Here is an 18,526-nt window from a genome sequence, read left to right as displayed (position 1 = left end):
TGAACCTGCGCTACTTTCGATCCGTACGCCAGCGTTCTAACCGTTCGGCTTCAAATGAAAATTCTCATAAACAGCAATCAGCCGAAAATACCTTGATCTTGCTGGTGTTGTTTTAGGTGCAACATATGCATTGGATGAGACGGTGGTGTAGGGGTCTGCAGGAGGGTAGGACACATCCTGCAGTGAGCTTGCTGAAAATCCACTTGACACCGTCACAAAATGGTGCAAGCAAAGACATGTATCAGTCCCTTCATTTTCAGGTCTGAGAGAAAACACAACAAGTCAACGGATTCGTTCAGTAATGCATGGATTAATTCAACAATTAATCTTTTTTTTTTTTTGCCAACGTTTCAGTGTGATAAAATATAGACTAATTACAGAAAATTATCCTTCTGTCAGAGACAAAAGCAGAAAATTTTCAGTGCTGTGGAACAAAAACAGAAGAAGCAACGCAGAAGTGAAGAAATGTTCATTCCAACAGCTTATACAGATTCAATTTGATTTTTTAAACTACAAATATGTTCTTGACCCCTTGCCTTATCTGACCTTCTTTGTATTTTTTTTTCTTGTGGTTGAAGCTCGACAGTTTTAGACTAGCATCATTCTATGCAGTTCATAAACAGCCTGTACGACTCAAGCGCATGTGTTTTAAGACGATGTGGCAGTCAAAAATCTTTCTATTCATTTCCTCAAGAAACTAACAGAAATATCGCTGTTCTGACTTTTTATACAGCAGAATAGAATGCTGTTGCTGTATTGGGTAATGTGTCGGATTTACTGAAGGAAAACACCAAGACCATTGGATACCTGACTAACCCCCTGACTGACATTCACAGGTAGATACAACTGACTTGTTATGTAATCCAGCAAGTCCTAGCTTATTTTAGTGATAGAAAGTTTCAAGCACTTCAGTCTTAAAGTGTCCATGCAAATTTACTCAACGTCAGTTATTCTAAATGAAGCCAAACACGTTTTAAATGTTTTTCAATAAAATTTAAGTAAGGGTGCTGTCTAATATGTTAGGTCAACCGTTTCAGTCGAGTTTGGACAAATCAGCTATTGCGCATGTGCAGACCACTCTTCAACATGAGATGTGATTGTGGAAGGAAAATAAAATAAAATTTCTTTTTAGAAGAAATGTCCATAATATGGATTTTTTTTTACAAGCGATTCACCTTATCTCCTACTGTTTCGCCTCCAACAGTGGTCGAGTTGGCAAGTGGTCTAGTGACTGTAGTCGACTGGCGATCCTGCTATAGACAAACGTGTACATATGCACACTCACGCGTGTACAATTGTTTATTGAAAACATTCCTATTTCTGCGTCGCATTAACTACTCCATCCAAAAGTAAAATTTTAATAAGACTCTTTACGCTGTTGACGATGCATAGAACCAGGATGTTAGAGACAAGCCAGGAAACAACAGATGCCTGACCGGTACTTCTTACTGCACTCGATGATCTCACTTAAAACTACCTTATCTGTGCATGACACACTAAGTGAACTTGTGATTTAAATGGTTGATCAGAGTTCACTTTTTTGGTTTGTTTCAATTATTCATTTTGTCTTGAATAGTCAAGTCTTTGGAAAAGCTAATGAATAGACGCAGCAGCTGATGAGGCCCGCCACTCAGGAATTTCTTGGGCAACAAAAACTTTGACCATCGCGGTCGGAGTCAACTTCCCTCCAAGGTACCTTGAAGGACAGTCCTCGACAAAGTGTGTTGCCGGGTCACATGACCAAAGAACTAGTAACACAGGATCGGCACTACGAGGTACTTGTACAGATTGTTTTCTCTTGTCAGTCCTCCATTCCATATGCACTGGATCTGGTTGTCAGACTGTTGGTAAACTCTTGCAGTTCTGTCTTGGTGCCTGCTATTAAATCGGTGATCGATATAAAGCGCATATTGCAAATCGACCTCGATCATGGAAATGTGATGATCGTGAATGAACCCCAGCAAATATAAGAAGGAAAATGTCCCTTGACGGACGCTTACTGTTGTGTGAAAGAAATCGCCTGTTTGACTGTCCAGCAGTGCTGCACCCGTTGAGCAATTTTATGGCGCTTCGATGACTCGGATGAAACCCCTTTCGATGTTAAATTCCGCATCATATGCCTCGTGATAGAATCTATCTAAAAAAAAATTTTAAGTTGACGATCGACGTTGTAAGAGGTTCAGCTGATGCTGTTCTCTGTCATAATGCAACAGTTGAAGATATGCTCAACTGTATTCCTTCTTGGTCTGAATGTTCTGCTAGCAAGTCTTAACAGTAGTGTTATATAGTACAGCTTGGCTGCTTTGAGGTGGATGACTAGGTTTATTGCTCTGCAGTTCTGGCACTGTTTTCTTTTTAGGAGGGGCACTTATGTGTTCATTAAAAAAAAATTTAAGCCTTGCTTTGCGTTCCCCGTATGATTTTGCACGAGTACCGAGGAAGGAAAATTAAACACACCGACAGCCGTCTCTATGAACAGCTGTCTCCGACCACGATACACTGATTTGGTCTAGGCTGTAGTCGAGTTGTCTTTGTGCGAGGTCGAAACAGTCTGGTCGATATGGATTTAGGCGGACTTATCCCACACCTAGGGCCGGTCATTTCTACCCAAAACCATTTAGGGACAACTACGTCAACATCACACCTGAGTAAAATCGACCAAATCGTCCGACGCAAGATCACCGATCATGGTCTCAACACCGAAAGTCAAATCGACCAGGCCAAAAAGACGATCACCAATGACACAATAAATATCTATAACGATTTAATACAAAGCATTAGATTAAATCTTAAATAATGAGTTAATTGTTATTATGGAGAAAAATGATTTATGCGCCATAGTAAGATTTGTTTTCTGGATATATGTAGTACCAAACGGGCATTTTTATTAGGTAAAATGGGGCTGAGCTTAATTGTTCGAATATCGCATTAACTCTGTTGGCAGCATTTCATATTTGACATTTATATATTTACTTGTATCAGCGGTGAATGATTCTTTTTTTGGGCATGGGTAGATTTGACTTTTGGGTGTTGATACGACGTGGTCTTGCGTGGGACGATTTGATCATCGCAGAGATGTGAGGTCGAGATGGCTAGGGCGATAGGTTTTTGGGTGGAAGTGATCACTCGAGTGCATGGTGACCTGTCCCATATATATATTCTTGAAAAAATAAACCAAGACCTGCAATCTGCTAAGTAAGCCATGATATCCTGAAATTCAAATAAACAAAATAGATCCCAAGCTTAAGTAAGCGCTATGGTGGTGCACATATCTACAGATGTAACATTTATTTTTAACAATATTTAAAAAAGAAAATGTAAAGAACTAGCAAGTTTTCTTATTTTCACTCTTAGGTATGATGACTGATTTCCGATGAATGAAAAATGATTGGAATACTCTGCATGTTTACTGAATGCGAAAGCTACTTTTCCACACTGCTTTACGAAAGTTAATAATGATACAGCTGTATAATATATTTTACTTTTGGGCATGATTGCAATCTAAGTCTTTTACTGCCTAAATACCGTTCAATACAAATATTGCTTCAGTCACAGATGACAACCACCTCAACTGTGATAGCACGTGGTGAAAGGACGATCAAACTCGCACTCACTTCGAACTGTAGCTCCCTCCACCCCGCATCACCTTCCACCCCACGCGTGGTCGCGTGCACAGCAACAGCGGGTGACGTAGTGCCCAATCTGTCCAGTACAAATAGCGGGCGAAAAAGCAATGCTCGCACCTGTTTTCCAGGCCCTGGAACTGGTCCTGCTTGGTATGGCAGTAGAGCTTTGAGACTGAGCGAGAAGTACCTTAGTGCCGCAATTAAGGAGCTCGATCTGGTCCGCTGGAATAGCGGCTCGTGCGCACTCAGCCTCCTTTCCTGCACCCCAGGGATCGAGTTAGGACGTGCTAGAGTTTGATAGGCTAGGTATAGGTAGGTCAGGATGGATACAGTGGTTGTATATGTAAATTATGTAAATAAATCTATGTCTTTGAACCTTAAATACCAGTGTGAGCGTGTCAGTGGCAACGGATGCTAGTGTGTCGTACGTATGTCTCCGTCGTGTTATTAGTGCGAGTGAGATTTGTACTGTCCATGTGGTTGTGACACAGCGCAGCAGAGGGAGAACACACGAGAAGATCCGGCGCAATTGATGCACCGAAGAAAAGACACTTTGAGAGAAAGTAAAGCAGGGTCTTTTGTGGACTTCAAGGTCGGCTGAGTTCGGGTGCGTGGTGGATAGGAAAATTTAAAGAACACAACGCAAGGTAAAAGATTAGACAACGCACCCGACTAACAAAAGCTAGAATTTTTTAGTGGAAAATTCTCCTTGGGAACTTCCGTCCTCTTCCCTGGAACAACAAAGAGGAACGGACTGATTTGGCGCTAAGCTAAGGTAGGTACGTGTTAGAGATCGAGGGTCAGTCAGTCAGGCTACACTTGCAATACTTTACTAATTGTGAACGCGAAAGCAACTTTTCCACACTGATCTACGAAAATTAATAACATTATACAACACTATATGTTTACTTTCAGGCATGGTTGTAATTTAAGTCGCTTATTGCATAAATACCGCTGCTAATGCAAGTATTGCTGCTACAATCACAGACTTGTTAACCTCAAAAAAGAAAGTAACACATGCGCACTCACGTAGCGTAGCGTCACTTCCGGCGAGATTTTAACAAATGAACAAATATTTATTTATTATAGCAACAGAATTGCAAAATGTTTGCCTTTTCTGTAATAATTATTTGAAATAAAAATATTACATCAATTTAGAATACGGTAAAAACAGAGAGATTTCGCACAGTGAGTAGCGATTGGTCTTCCCACAAACGCGACGGCAAACAGCGGCGGTCTATTCAAAACAAAATCTTCGGATTTTGACTTTTCCATCAGTTGAAATTCCTGTTGCCAGTTATGTCTCTAATGGCATCATCTTCAAACTTGGTAAACAGAATGATTTATGTATGTAGTAACATATAATAAATTTATTACATCTTGTCACAAAGGTTGTTTAAGGTGGCTCAAAATATCCTACTGTTAACAGTTTGATAAAAATTTTGTTGTCAACAATACTGAGCATTCCACCCTCCTCCCACTAAACTTGTCTACAATCAATTTTGTTTGTCATGAAATATTCGAGGACCAGATAATAAATTGTATATCACAAACAGATCTCTGAGCATACACTGTAATTTGCAAAATACATTTATTGAAAAAATAAAACTTTATTTGGATAAAACTTAAATTAAAAAAAATCATCACTATACAGACATTAAATGATAGTGTGTGAGATGGCTGTATTTCACTACACATAAAAAGTTGATTTGTAAATAATTGCTCAAAACTATCAAAATCAGATATATAAAAGCACTACAAGATATATGTCAATTATAACTATTTTAAACAGGCAATAAATTTAAAAATGAAATGTTTCTGACCAGCTCAGCAAGTTTATTTTAGGAAAAAAAAACTGATTCTTAAAGATCACGGACTCTTAGCCAGATACATTGCAACAAATGGTTTTATATTTGATCCCACTGCCAGTGAACCTCACCATGAGCCCAGAAGTAGTCACGAAATTTGTCTCTCACTTCTCTTGCAGAAAGAGTAGAATGATTACCTGTGAAAAAATTCTCTCTTTCCTCAGAGCTATCCCTAACCCGTGCTCCATTTCTTTTTTTATATTTTGTCCACATGCCACATTCCCTCTCTGTCCTAAGAAAGTTGTGTAAAGCTACACAGCTTTCTGTTACACAAGCAACCACATCAGGAGATAGATTTAATGTATTTAACACGTCTGAATCGGTTGACCAATATGAGATGATGATGATGTAGTTTTATAGCGCGCTAGTATCCGCATCACAAAGATGCGCTCAATGCGCGGTGATCCCAGCAGCCACCAAACTTCAGGTCAAATGAAAACTTCAAAAAAGTTTAAACAAGTGAGTCTTAAGATTTTTCTTGAAAGATGCAATACTATCAGACTCCTTGGTCGAGAGGGGAAGCGAGTTCCACAAAAGCGGGGCTACATTGGAGAAGGATCTGAAACCCGCAGTCTTCTTGTTAGCATTCCCTGACTGAACACTCGGTCGTTCAAGTCTGAAGTGTGCTGCTGAACGAAGGTTCCGCTGGGGTTGGTAACAGCGAATGAGGTCTTGTAGATAGACAGGCGCAAGGTCGTGAAGACAGCCATAGGTTAAGGTTAACAATTTGTGCTCAATTCTTTTCTCCACAGGAAGCCAATGTAGGTCACGAAGGACAGGAGTAATGTGGTCAGTTGTTTTCTTTCCTGCAACTATCCTCGCAGCCGTATTTTGTACTCGCTGTAGCCTCGACAACTCGCTCTTTGAAATCCCCCAGAGGCAGCAATATGCCAAAGGCATTTTCAGAGACACGCCTCACTCTACTTAAACAATAAACGAAAATTTTGTCATGATCACCTATAGCCTTCATTGGGGATATGGCTTCATAAGGTATTCCTTCAATGGGAATGCCTCATCTCCCACAAGTACAAAAGGCATGTGAATGAGCAAGTTCCCTTGGTGCAGGAACTTGAAGGGTCTTACTTTCAACTGCCTTGGAAAGTGTAGTGCAGGCAAATATTACGGCATCATTGTTTCTTCCATTTTCCCCTACATCATACCAAATAAACCGATAAAATGCATCTACCACGGCTAAGCAAAACAACTAAAAGAAAGTCTTTATAATTAAAGTACATAGAACCACTTCTCAGTGGGGCCTTTATAGCAATATGTTTTCCATCTATAACCCTAATACAGTGTGGAACATTCCATTTTTCTGTTGAATTGGGAACCTGTAAACATAACAGACCAGAAGTTAAACAGTATGAATTAAACTAATGCATGTAAGAACAGGAAAGTACCTTTTACACAATCATCATAACAAATTATTTGGGATTGCATTGTAGGAAACACAAGTGGTGAATCACCAACAGCAAGGCGAAGACGATTATTTCTACCAGTGCCAGACAGAAAAGGAATTCACTGAAACTCAATCTGAAGGGGCTAAAGAGGATGATCCAGCACTTTCACTCACTTCAAGCCCTTGCGGGTCAAGAAGTGACTACTCAGATGCAGGCAAAAGGCAAGAAAAAAGATCAGGGGTATGATCTGACTAAGTGCATCAAAGATCATTACAGAAATAAACATAGACCAAAAGAGGACCCTAAACTCATGTGAGCAAAAAAAATCTTACTAAAAAAATTTCAGAATTACCAGATATTACACAAAGGAAGCTTATAAAACTAGATATTGACGACCTAGAAAAGAATGACTAGGACCTCTACGCTTAAAGGAATTAATTTTTTTTCTAGGTGCGTCTATGACCGTGACTGACATAAAAACATTTGCATTGTATGCTGTTTATAATGAGTCACAATTTTCTCATTGTGTCTGATTGAATGTATCACTGATGTGCTAGTGTAGTATATTGAGAATGGTTCAAAACAAAAGCAGATCCCCCCAAAAAAAATCCAGAGAAACTGACATCCTACAAACACATTTTATAAGATGAAATGAATATGCACACAAACACACCAAACTTTCATTGATTAATGAAGTTATTCCTATATTTAATTTAAAATTAAGCACATATTAGTTCCATGGATGGAACTACTGGGAAAACTAACTTTAAATTTAATAAAGAAGTAAGTTTCAACTTCTAAACAAGCAAAACCATCACCTACCTTCAAATACTGATCTTTCAGAGCAACAAGTAATTGCTCTACATGTGTCTGGAATGATTTCACCAATGGGACTTCTCCCCAGACAATAAAGAAAAAGCAAGGACTGGTAACTGTCTCCTGAAACAATTTGTTTTGACATGTGATGTGATTCCTTTTTTTCCTTCCCAGAAAATGTTATTACATATTGTAGTACTTATCTGTACAATATAACCATGAGCAATCTGATATTTGAAAAGATGCCATTGAAATTGCAAGAAATACTGAATGTAATGGGACACTGATCCGTTAAATTCAAATATCAAGGACAAAGCATTCTGCACAAACAGGTCGTTATTCACAAATGTGAGAAACATTGAAAAGGCTTGTCAGGGTGACTTGCACATACTGCATACAGCTAAAAAATTATTGTAACAGCATCTTGGTTTCTTTGTAATAGAAGACTTAGTTTTAGCCAAAAGTAGTAGTGTTTGTAGTCCTTATACAGACACTTTTTTAAACTGACTGATAAAAAAAAAAAAAAATCTCACCTGCAGCTAGAAATCTCAGCGTCCCAGCAAGCCTTTCGCCAGGTGAGATACACTCACGCATATTTGTTATCTGCTTTGCGATTTGGGGCTCTATACATGCGAATAGCATCTGAAAGTGCGTCCATTCTCACAAAGTTTTTGCCAAACCCCGTGTGGAGCTAGCGCCGCCTTTTACAAATGTCTTTTTCAAAAGCACCTGTCAAGCGTTTTAATGAAGTTTCAGGTGAGATCTGCTGTTTGATTTTATAAAACTTAAGTTATCTAAGTCTACGTGTTGTACGTCAGCAGACAACTCGCTGAACACGCTGGTGTGTTCTTTCGTTGTTTCAAAACAATTGTGATTGTTATATTTGTCCGCATGTTGTGGTATCTTTTTAAGCTGCCGATTTCACATTTGCAGGTTGCGCTCCACCTGTTGGAGCTTATAATCCGAAAGAGGACAGGCATATGAAAGGAGCATACATCGAGAAAACAGATCGATTCAAAAATCCAAAAGGCAGGAACATAATTTTAACTTTTATAATAATAATAAATGCAAAATTTGTAAAACGCATACTCACACTCCCAACGAGCATGCTCTTATCGCCTAAGAACTAGAACAAAACATGGACACCACAAAGGGACTGAAAAACAAATAACATCTGAACTAGAAAAGAATAAACAACCGTTCTAGCGAAGAATAAAATCAAATACAGAAAATGCAGAGAGGAACCAGCTAAAAAAAAAACAAGAACTAAGAGTAACATGATGTAGCAAAACGAAGGGTGTGAAAAAGGACTAGCATTATGGGAAAGGTGTTAAGAGTAATGTTTACAGAAGAGGGGCTTTTTCAATGCATGTTTAAAGAATTCAATAGTGGGTAGATGGCAAATATGGAAAAGGAGAGAGTTCCATTGTTTCGCTGCACAATAACTAAAAATCCTGGGGCCATATAATGTGTTATTGTGCTGGTGACAGGAAGAGTAAGGAGACAATTATCAGATGAGGAGCGCAGTTGTCTAGTTGGGACGTAAGGGAACAGTGGCAGGAGCGAGTAAAGAATTAATTAAAACACAGCATGGACACTTTGCACTGGATGCGAGAACGGATGGGTAGCCAGTGCAGAAACTAAGGAGAGGGGTGGCGTGGTCCCATTTCCTAGCTCCAAGCACCAGACGTGCAGCAGAGTTTCTGAAGAAGGTATTCCAGACCGCCAGCAAGCAAGGAGTTGCAGTAATCAAGCCTAGATAGAAGAAACGCACATACAAGAGAGTTGGTAGCCCGCGTAGACAGAATGTGAGGGTGTAACGGGATGAAACTTCCTAGCAGGACTAAACTTCTCAGTATAGTCTGCGCATGCGCATGAAGCGAAAGTTCACTTCGTTATCACTGCATAGCCATTTTTTTTTTTTTTTCTTTTCTTCGCCGAGTTAATAAGTAAAATAGTAAAAGTAAAAATGTTATAGTAAATCGGCGAAGAAAAGAAAATAAAAAAATGGCTACGCAACGATAACGAAGTGAACTTTCGCTGCATGCGCAGACTATACTGAGAAGTTTAGTCCTGCTATTACAAGGGATGGTGTTGATCTTGCGTAGCTCATAATAGACAGATTGACAGACAGCTTAACATGTTTAGCAAGAGTCATGTCTGCAGTGATAATGAATCCGAGATTCCTGACGGAGAATGCAAAGGTGATGTTGGTTTTGCCTACCTTGATGTGACTTGGTGGACAAACAAGTGAAGATGGATTTCTTCTTCTCGAACATAGGAGAGCTTCTGTTTTATCATCATTGAGTTTAAGTTTGTTTGACTTTATTAATACAGACTTCTATGGTTACAATACTGTTTGCTGTCACATGGCTTGATTATTGATCTTGGCTTCTAGGACTAGTTCATTGTGCTTAGAAATGCTGACATTGACAAAATCTTATTAAGATACTGTAATGATTTTTTTAATGATTGTTTTTTGCTACCTGCAGATGTTGCTCCTAATTCTGATTACAAGAAATACTTCCATCATTCTAAGCTGACTTCCAGCACTCCCAGAAAATGTGGCTCCACAAAAAGTTGCTCATCTTCTGAGGTGACACATATTTCTTTTTTGACATTCTAGAAATACAGTGCATAGAACAGCTGCCATATTGTAAGTGACCTTGACAGTAGTTGAACGCATCTTGAAATTAGCTATTAACCATCCAAAAGATGCTGTGTATGAAGAAAAAGTGTCTCTAGTCCTGGGGTTTGCTGCATAATTTAACATGTTTAAACGCTTAAAACTGTTCTAAAGAATTTAGAAACATTTTTCAAACAACACTTGTTTGTCATTTAGATACATTGCACAAGGGCATATGAAAAATTGTGCTGATGGGAATAAAAGTCTGGAAACAGTTTCATTTTTTAAAAAAATCCCAAAATTGTCTTTTGCACTGTGTTTCTATAAAATTTGTTATCTAATTAGATTTAAGGATTTGTTCAAAATTAGAAATGTGTTGCATAGCTGGGCCCTGAATCTTCAGATTGAAATCGTAGATGTAAGATCTTGGTTCTTGGGAAGCTAAAAAGGAAAATAAATTATGCAATCAGTAGCTGATGCCTAAAATTCATGTTCTTGATGCCGTCTCTGTCATTTGCACAGCCTAAGTTTTGCTTTGAGTATCCTTGTTCTTTCTGAGTCTTTTATTCTGTCATAGTTTAAGTTAATGTCTGCTAGCACATGGTTTGAGTGTGCTTGCTTGACGCATTGTGGAATGTTCCCATCTTCCTTTTAATGGGACTTATTGCAGTCATCTAACAGAAGTGTAGCATGGAAGTCAACACATTTCAGTGATCATACTTAGAAAATAAAAACCTGCTCTCTTTTTTAAACTTTAGACATAGAAAGAATGTATGATTAGATACAATGCTTTAATGCAGTGATGCCCAACCTTTTTCGGCCTGCGGATACCATTTTTATTAGAAGCAAGTTGTACTTACCATTAATTATGTAGTAATTAGTGGGATATTTGAAGTTTTCTTGTTAAAATAAAAGTTAGAAATTGTCTTAAAATACATTTTAATCGAGGCAGCCCAAGGCGATCCGTCCTGTTTTCCACAAATTCAAACGCTGTTTCTGTATTGCTTCCTTAAGGAAGGACAATTGTCAGAACCCCATTGTATTATACCTTGCTAAAAAGCCCGGAGTCTGTATTTTCAATCTCTTTAACGACTGATTCAAATATTAACCATTCAAACGATCACTAATCCCCTGTAGAATGCGGCATCCCTTGTTCTCAAACACTGGTTTCCTTCCAAGACGAAAATCAAGAATGAAATCCATCGATAGAGTGAGAGACGCCCCTACGTAGGGATAAATACTTCTTCTTCCCTTTTTTTCGTTTTTTTTCCCTTAGGTTTTCTTAATTACTAACATGCCGATTTCCTTTACTGTGGGCAGAAGCTTCGCGGGCCGGATATGGCCCGCGGGCCGTAGGTTGGGCATCTCTGTTTTAATGCATAACTACTGGTTAATTAATATGATTCTTGCAGCTCCGGAGAGTTCTGCATGTAATGGGAGAACAGGATCGTGAGTTGCGGCAGCTGCGTGAAAAGTGTCAGAATCTTGAAGGACAACTAAATAATGCCGATGTCGCTCATGCAGGCACTTTGGAGGCAGAAACTAAGGAGGCAAAGTCACAGCTTATGTTCGATTCTATTAGGTATGGCTCTTGCATGGAGTAATCCATGCTGGTAGAGAGTAGAAGGTGGTTTGTAACTGACTTTGCTGTATTCAGGTAGAATGGAAAGGAGAAAAGTTTAAATACTATGAAAATAGGGTTGGGTATATTCTTGATAAGTGATATCTTTGTCACATATATTCACAAATATATTGTTTCTTTCAAAACAGACTGACTGCTCAGTAATAAATAGCATGTGCAAGCCTGGCTAAAATGCTAGTGATTGCATGTAATTAATCGCTTTCGATCTACTGTCTTCAGTGGCAGTCTCACATAGTTATTTTAAAAAATTTTTATCCTGTTATAAACCTTGATGCTCCATGATTTGAATAAGTCTATCTTCTACACAAAAATAGCATAAAGTCTAATCCCTACCAACTATTAACATTTTAAAAATTTATCCACGAACTATTCCTCATAGAGGCATAGGGATTTGTAGGGAGGATCTGGTAATAAACTGCACTTCTCAGTCATGCTTTGCACAGGTCTCTCAAGGAGGAAGCATACAGTGAGTCGGAAGTCATGAAGCAGCAGCTTTTTGAGGAGTTGGCTGAGAATGCTCTGTTAAAGGAGCACATAGAGCAGCTAGAACAGTGAGTATTGAGGTCGGCTGTGGGTTTTAACAACCAGCACACATGCATTCATTCAAGTCAGTGTATCGTAATTTTCAGTAGAGGCTGGAGAAGATGATCTTGTATGTGTTTTACTTCCAGCTTTGATTACTGTGTATTTCTTTAAGATTTAACAGATATAGCAAATTAATGATTTATCTACAAGTCATTGAAAATAGAAGGGTCACAGTAACATTTTGAGATAGATGAGTTTGTTGTGGAGATAAGTTGTTCTGAAAATTGTCTTTGAGGTCTTATAAAATCTGCTACAGACAGCATTAGAGGGCAACAAGTTTATCAATATTTGTAGAGAGGTGATGATTCTGATTATTTTGTTTTGCAGAGAAAATAAGCTGCTAAATGAAACCATTCAGTCACTGACAGTAAAGCATAAAGTTCTGGAAGAAAAGCTTAGTGAGTTTTCCCTTCACATCTAAGTCAATCATTTAGTCTGCTTGTAATGCCCTCTGTGCCGCATATCTGAAGAGAGAGATTCTGCAGATCATCTCCTTTTCAGGCCCTGCTATTTTGAATTGTCTGCCCCTTTCTCTTCAAACTGTCTATAATTGAAGCCCTCGAATACAGCTTCAAAACCCATTTCTTTCAGAAATATCTTGCATAATCAGCAGATCATTCTATTCACTCCTCAGTTCATCTTCATCCATGCTTACATTTGCATTGTCCTATCTGCTTACTGTTGGATACATTTTTTGTATTGTTGACAGTTTGTAGTCTTTCATGTGCACTGCACTCAGCTCCTTTCTACATGAGGAAGTGTATTTTACAAATTCAATTATTATAAAAGACAAAACCTCTTTCTTGTTGAAGTATTTGATGCTGAGTCCAAATGCTGCGTAGTGCTTTGTGCTTTCCAAGTCTCTGTAGTCTGTTACTTAGATAATGTAACCAGGATTCTATGAATTTTAGGCAACAGCTACTGATTGCATAATTTATTTCCCTTTTTAGCTTCCCAAGAAGTTAAGGAACACAATTTACAAACGCTTCAGGATGAACTGGCGTGCACAAAACTGACAAACAAAGATTTAATTCAAAGCCTGACACAGCTAAAGGTAGGGGATTAGCTTGTAGATAGTAATAAGAATTAGTCTGGTTTTTTTTTTATAAGAGATTCACAGCCATTAAAGTCTGCATTAAGAACTTTCTAAATCTTAATTAAAAAAAGAACAAAAAAAAAACAACCCCAAAACTGATGATAAAGAAAAGAAAATATTTGCTAATGATGAGAACATCATAGGAAATATTTATGATCATAGTCTTTTTAAAGTCATAGTAAATTTAATTTTTTTGTTTACTTCATGCACTATTTGAAATATCTAAAAAGACTTATGGGATTTGTAAATACTAGCATGAAGCTAACAACTCCTTCAGTCCAATAACTTGCCTCACAACAGGATGAACTATCATGCAGGGCTTCTGCTAAGGCTAAATTCTTTTGGGTCTCAGGGACCCCTTCTTCAGATTTTTAAGGGGTCCCTGTTCTTCGCCTAGATTTGAATGGGACCCCATTGACGAAAATTGAAGGGGTCCTCCAAACTTTTAATGCGTACTGTACGCAATATTTTGCGTAAGCAGAAGCCCTGATCATGTACAAAAAGTCGTGAGCATGGCAAAAAAAAGGAGCTGGAAGTTCTTAGCCATGCTAAACTTGACCTGGAAGCAGCCATCAAAAGTTTCATGGTGGATCTCCATGCTGTGCAGCAAAGAGAGGAAGGAGTACAGAGTCAGGTGCTTCATTTTCAGACACAGGTGCAGCAACTCCAGGTCACAGAGCAGGCTCTCAAGATGCAGCTAGAGCAGCAAGGGACCTTGGCTGACCAAGAGCAAAACAAGCTGAAGGATAAGTTGAAGAGGTGAGAAAATTAGGCTAAACCAGGGATTTTCAGACAGCTGACACCAGCTTTTTCATTCTTTTTCATGATCTTTCTTTTTCTTCCCAGCAAGTAAAGAAGTTTTCAGGGACTTGAATACAGCCTTAGTTGAGTTCTCATACATATTCTATTATTTATTAATATATGAACACAGTTGAATGGCACTTTTTTTTAACCTTGCCTTGTAAAAGGTAACCTCTTATGTGATGCAGGGATATACAGGTTTTTACTGAAAGTAAACAAAAGTAACATACTAGATCCATGCTGCTACATTGATAGCATTTTGACAAAATTTCATGATAGGCTAAAAGGTCAAGAGGATGAGTTTCAGTCTGCTTTAAGCAATAGTGACGAGTTGGCCCAGAAGTACAAGAAGCAGTTCCTGCAACAGACCGAAAAATTCTCTGAACTTGAGAACGAAATGAAAGATATGGAGGCTGAGAAGACCGTGCTTCAGAGTCAAATTGAAGAGTGCCTTATTTATGACTATTACAAATAATACATTAATTATCGTAAATTTTGTACTATAAACCGCAACTTTTTTACAAGTTGTATATATTTGCAGCTAATAAACCAGTGTGGCCTATTTGTGAAATAAAAATAAATCAAGATTCAAAAAATATTTAGTAGGTACTGCTTATAAACAGGTGCGCTGAATAGATCAAAATTTACAGTAAAATAAAATAATAGCATCTCTCTGGATATCAGTTCTGTTTGCCATTGTGTAACCAAAAGACATGCTGTCTTCAAGTATACAGTTAATGTTCTTCCTGCAATACTGATTGTGTACGTCAATTGCTTTCTATTTCCTTTATTGTTATTTATTTTATTTATCTATTTTGGACACAGTATTTTAACAGAAAACTGTCGCATAGTGGTGAATATGGAAGGGCAGCTGGAAAGAATGCGGGAAGCAGCCTTGGAGGAGTGCAGTGGGTTTGAAATGTCTGAAAAGATTCAGCAGCTGGAGGAGACTGAAACACCTTTAAAGGAACAAGAAGAGTATGCTTCATTATTAGATACGTCTTTGTACTTTTCTTTTTTGTCAGTTTATGTCCATTATTATCTGCCATCAAGAAAAACAAACTGGTGGATCAAGGAGATGATTCCCCTAAAGACAGCTTAGTGTTTTTCAGCTATTCAAGAAACCAAGAGCTCTTACTCAAGATGGTTAACAGCAATGAATGTACTTCTTACTGATCACAGATATACTGTATATGGTCCAGTTGAAAAAAGTATTAACTGCGGTTTCTGGGCTATATTTGGTCAACAAAACACTGATATCACTAGCTTAGCAGTAGTTTGACATCACTAACACTAGTGTCCCAGAATGGTAGCATGTAAGCATTCATGCATATTTATGTGAAATAAATTTTTGCAGCTGGAAAAGCAAATATGATGAATGTGTTGAAGCGTTTATGGAGCAGTTCGATGCATTTGCAGCAGAACGCGAACTTTTGCTTGGTAAGCTTTTAAAAAAATAGTCCTTTTTTTGTTTTTATGATACACTTTGTCTATAGCTTATTGCTTTTTCTCTAAATATTCTGTTTTCTTTTATTAACACATTTTGTCTATAGCTTGCTGCTTTTTCTCACATCTCAGTATTATGGACCCTTCTAATGTGTTCTTGCTACTTAATCATCGTATGATTGTATTCTTACTCCCTACCAAAACTGCTTATGCAGGTGAATTTTTTTTTTAACTGCAAGCGAATGTAATATTTCATAAAATACTTGTCTTAGTCTAACAACTTTCTATATGAGAACTTGCTTTTGGAGACACATTGAGCTGTAGCATTCAGATTTGAAAGGAATGGTCACATAAAAAACAAGTCACTTGATTTTAGATATTTAACAGATAAATAAAAAAATAATTGTGAGAGATTTTTGCAGGTCAAAGGCGGCAGGATGAGGCAGAAGTTACAAAACGTATGGAGAAGTGTGCCAAGCTGCTTGGTCATCAAAACCACCACCAAAAAATCCAGTACATGAACGAGATGAAGTATGAATTCATGAAGTGCCGCAAGGTTTGCTCTGATCTCAATGTTTTGTCATTGTATCTCCACTCTGTTTTTGCTATGCAACAGAAATACTTGCCATTTTAAACCACCAGTCTGTTTTATTTTTATACAAACCCAGACTGCCCAGCCTGTAGCTTTTAGTGCCAAGTACTCATTTGCCAAACAAAAATAAAAATGCAAGAAAGTAAATGTTGGGGCATACTTTTCATTGCATAAATCCATGTGGGCTCATGTGTGTCATTTTTTTTTTACACAGGAAAACGAAGAATTAAAGTGGAAAGTTGCCAAACAGAACAAGACAATACAGAAAATTGAAAGACTACTGCAGATCCTTGAGGATACAAAGCTAGTTGACGCTCTGCACCTTCGAAAAGACCAGCAGCCACTTAGATCTCCACTTAGGCAGGGTGAGTGCATTTAATCTTGCCAGACTTGCTGCCCCTAAAGGCAATTCCCTACTTAGTGGACATAAAGATTTTGGTGACCTTAAAACAAAGTTAAAAATAATCACAAACTATACAACAGTGACTTATATACTTCTGAAAAATACATTTCTGTGGAAAACTTTTATGTTCATCTCAATCAAACTCTAGGAGGCAAGTGAAAGTGACTTTAAAAAAAAATGCACTTGTGAAGTAGACTTGCGAACAATAACTGATTTTGTCTTCAGATCACCTCAGAACTCTAGCCTAGTATTGATCAGCAGTTAGGACTGAGGGGCCTGTTTACCCATATAGATTGGCTGTAATCATTATAGGAAATTCTTCATTATTGTGGGGATTATGGCCAATGTCAAAAGGATTATGTGTTTTTCTTTCCCCCTTACAATCTTGTGATCTTCAGTTTCGTTTTTGCTGCTGGATAGAATTCAGTTTGAGGATCTGTTGTCCAACAGCTAGTGGTGTTTTAGGAAGTTATTGAAACATTAGCACTTCCAGCTTAGACTTGCCACTATTCCTAGGATGGGGAAAAAAAGGGTGAAGTTGGTGGGTGGGGGGTATCATGAGGAATGTTTAGAAATTCTACCGACAAGCTTTACCACTTGGATCATCCTTGGCAAGATCAAAGTCTGATTAATACAAGGTCTGGGGAGTTGACAGGGTTTGCTAGGGAGCAAGGGAATGGCAATTTAAAAAAAAAAATGAGGTCATCTCAGTTAAGGTTAGATTAGGATAACCTGTTGAAGCAATAATGAAAACACTAGCGAGAATTTGTTATTCATTTGTGAATGTGCTGGTGAGTTATCACACCTACTTTGATGTGTGAAAAAGAAGCAGAAACATTTCATACAAAAATTTAGAGCAATTTCAAAAAGAGTTTGGCTAGTCAAAAAAGAGAATGCAATGAGACAACCAAAAATAAATAGGCTCGCAGATTTACCTTTAGACACCAAGTTAAGACTGCTGGGGAGATTAATAACCAGCAATAAGGAGTAAGATATATACGTATATATATATATGATTATACTGCATTTAAAATTTCTTAAAGTATTTTGCATCATATTCTGTTGTAATCAAATATGAGGAAAAAAAGTGAAATTTACCGTAAAAAAGAATCCCACCCCACCCCCACCCCTTTTTCTTTCTTTCAGGTGGCCCATGCTTTGAAATCCTAGAATAATCTCTGAACTGTTTTAGATATAAAACACGAACAATAAGATCCATTCCAAGACAGTCAAATCATAACTTGGAGGAAAAAGGAAGAATTAACCTTTTATTTTTCACTTGGTCTCCTACTGAATAAACTTACCATATCAAGATTATTGGTGTTCTTCCCTAGGATGAAAAATATTTTTTGGAAGAATTACAGATGGACCATCCTAAGGATAAACAAACCTGGACTATCCACAATAAATTGAAACAAACAAAATAAATAAGCTCTAAACTCTTCACGTGTTCTAAAATATCATAACACTGTATGCTTCCACTTGTCCACTATTATTTTTCAAAGAAGCAGGTAGTCGTGTAAAATCAAATTCTCGCAGGAAATAGTTATCTTAACATGGTTAGCTAAAGGTAGCTGCAAAAAAACAACATAGCAGGTTAATCTGCACTTATTTCTCTTAGTCTT

General features: G+C 37.8%; 1 protein-coding gene across 1 annotated transcript; it reads left to right on the top strand.

The window, feature by feature from the left end:
• The first annotated feature begins 1,736 nt into the window (after nucleotides 1-1,736).
• Nucleotides 1,737-17,355, top strand: LOC112577445 (hyaluronan-mediated motility receptor-like). Its single transcript, XM_025260517.1, has 13 exons — nucleotides 1,737-1,847; nucleotides 6,940-7,134; nucleotides 11,749-11,918; nucleotides 12,422-12,529; nucleotides 12,891-12,961; nucleotides 13,514-13,617; nucleotides 14,186-14,418; nucleotides 14,740-14,907; nucleotides 15,286-15,438; nucleotides 15,818-15,900; nucleotides 16,329-16,462; nucleotides 16,713-16,863; nucleotides 17,300-17,355. Exons 1-13 carry the CDS (start codon nucleotides 1,737-1,739, stop codon nucleotides 17,353-17,355), a joined length of 1,737 nt encoding a protein of 578 aa, XP_025116302.1.
• The last annotated feature ends 1,171 nt before the right edge of the window (nucleotides 17,356-18,526 follow it).

The sequence above is a fragment of the Pomacea canaliculata genome, linkage group LG12 (assembly GCF_003073045.1).
Source record: "Pomacea canaliculata isolate SZHN2017 linkage group LG12, ASM307304v1, whole genome shotgun sequence".
Taxonomy (NCBI): domain Eukaryota; kingdom Metazoa; phylum Mollusca; class Gastropoda; order Architaenioglossa; family Ampullariidae; genus Pomacea; species Pomacea canaliculata.
Note: the sequence above shows the minus strand (reverse complement) of the source record. Positions and strands in the feature narration are given on the sequence as shown.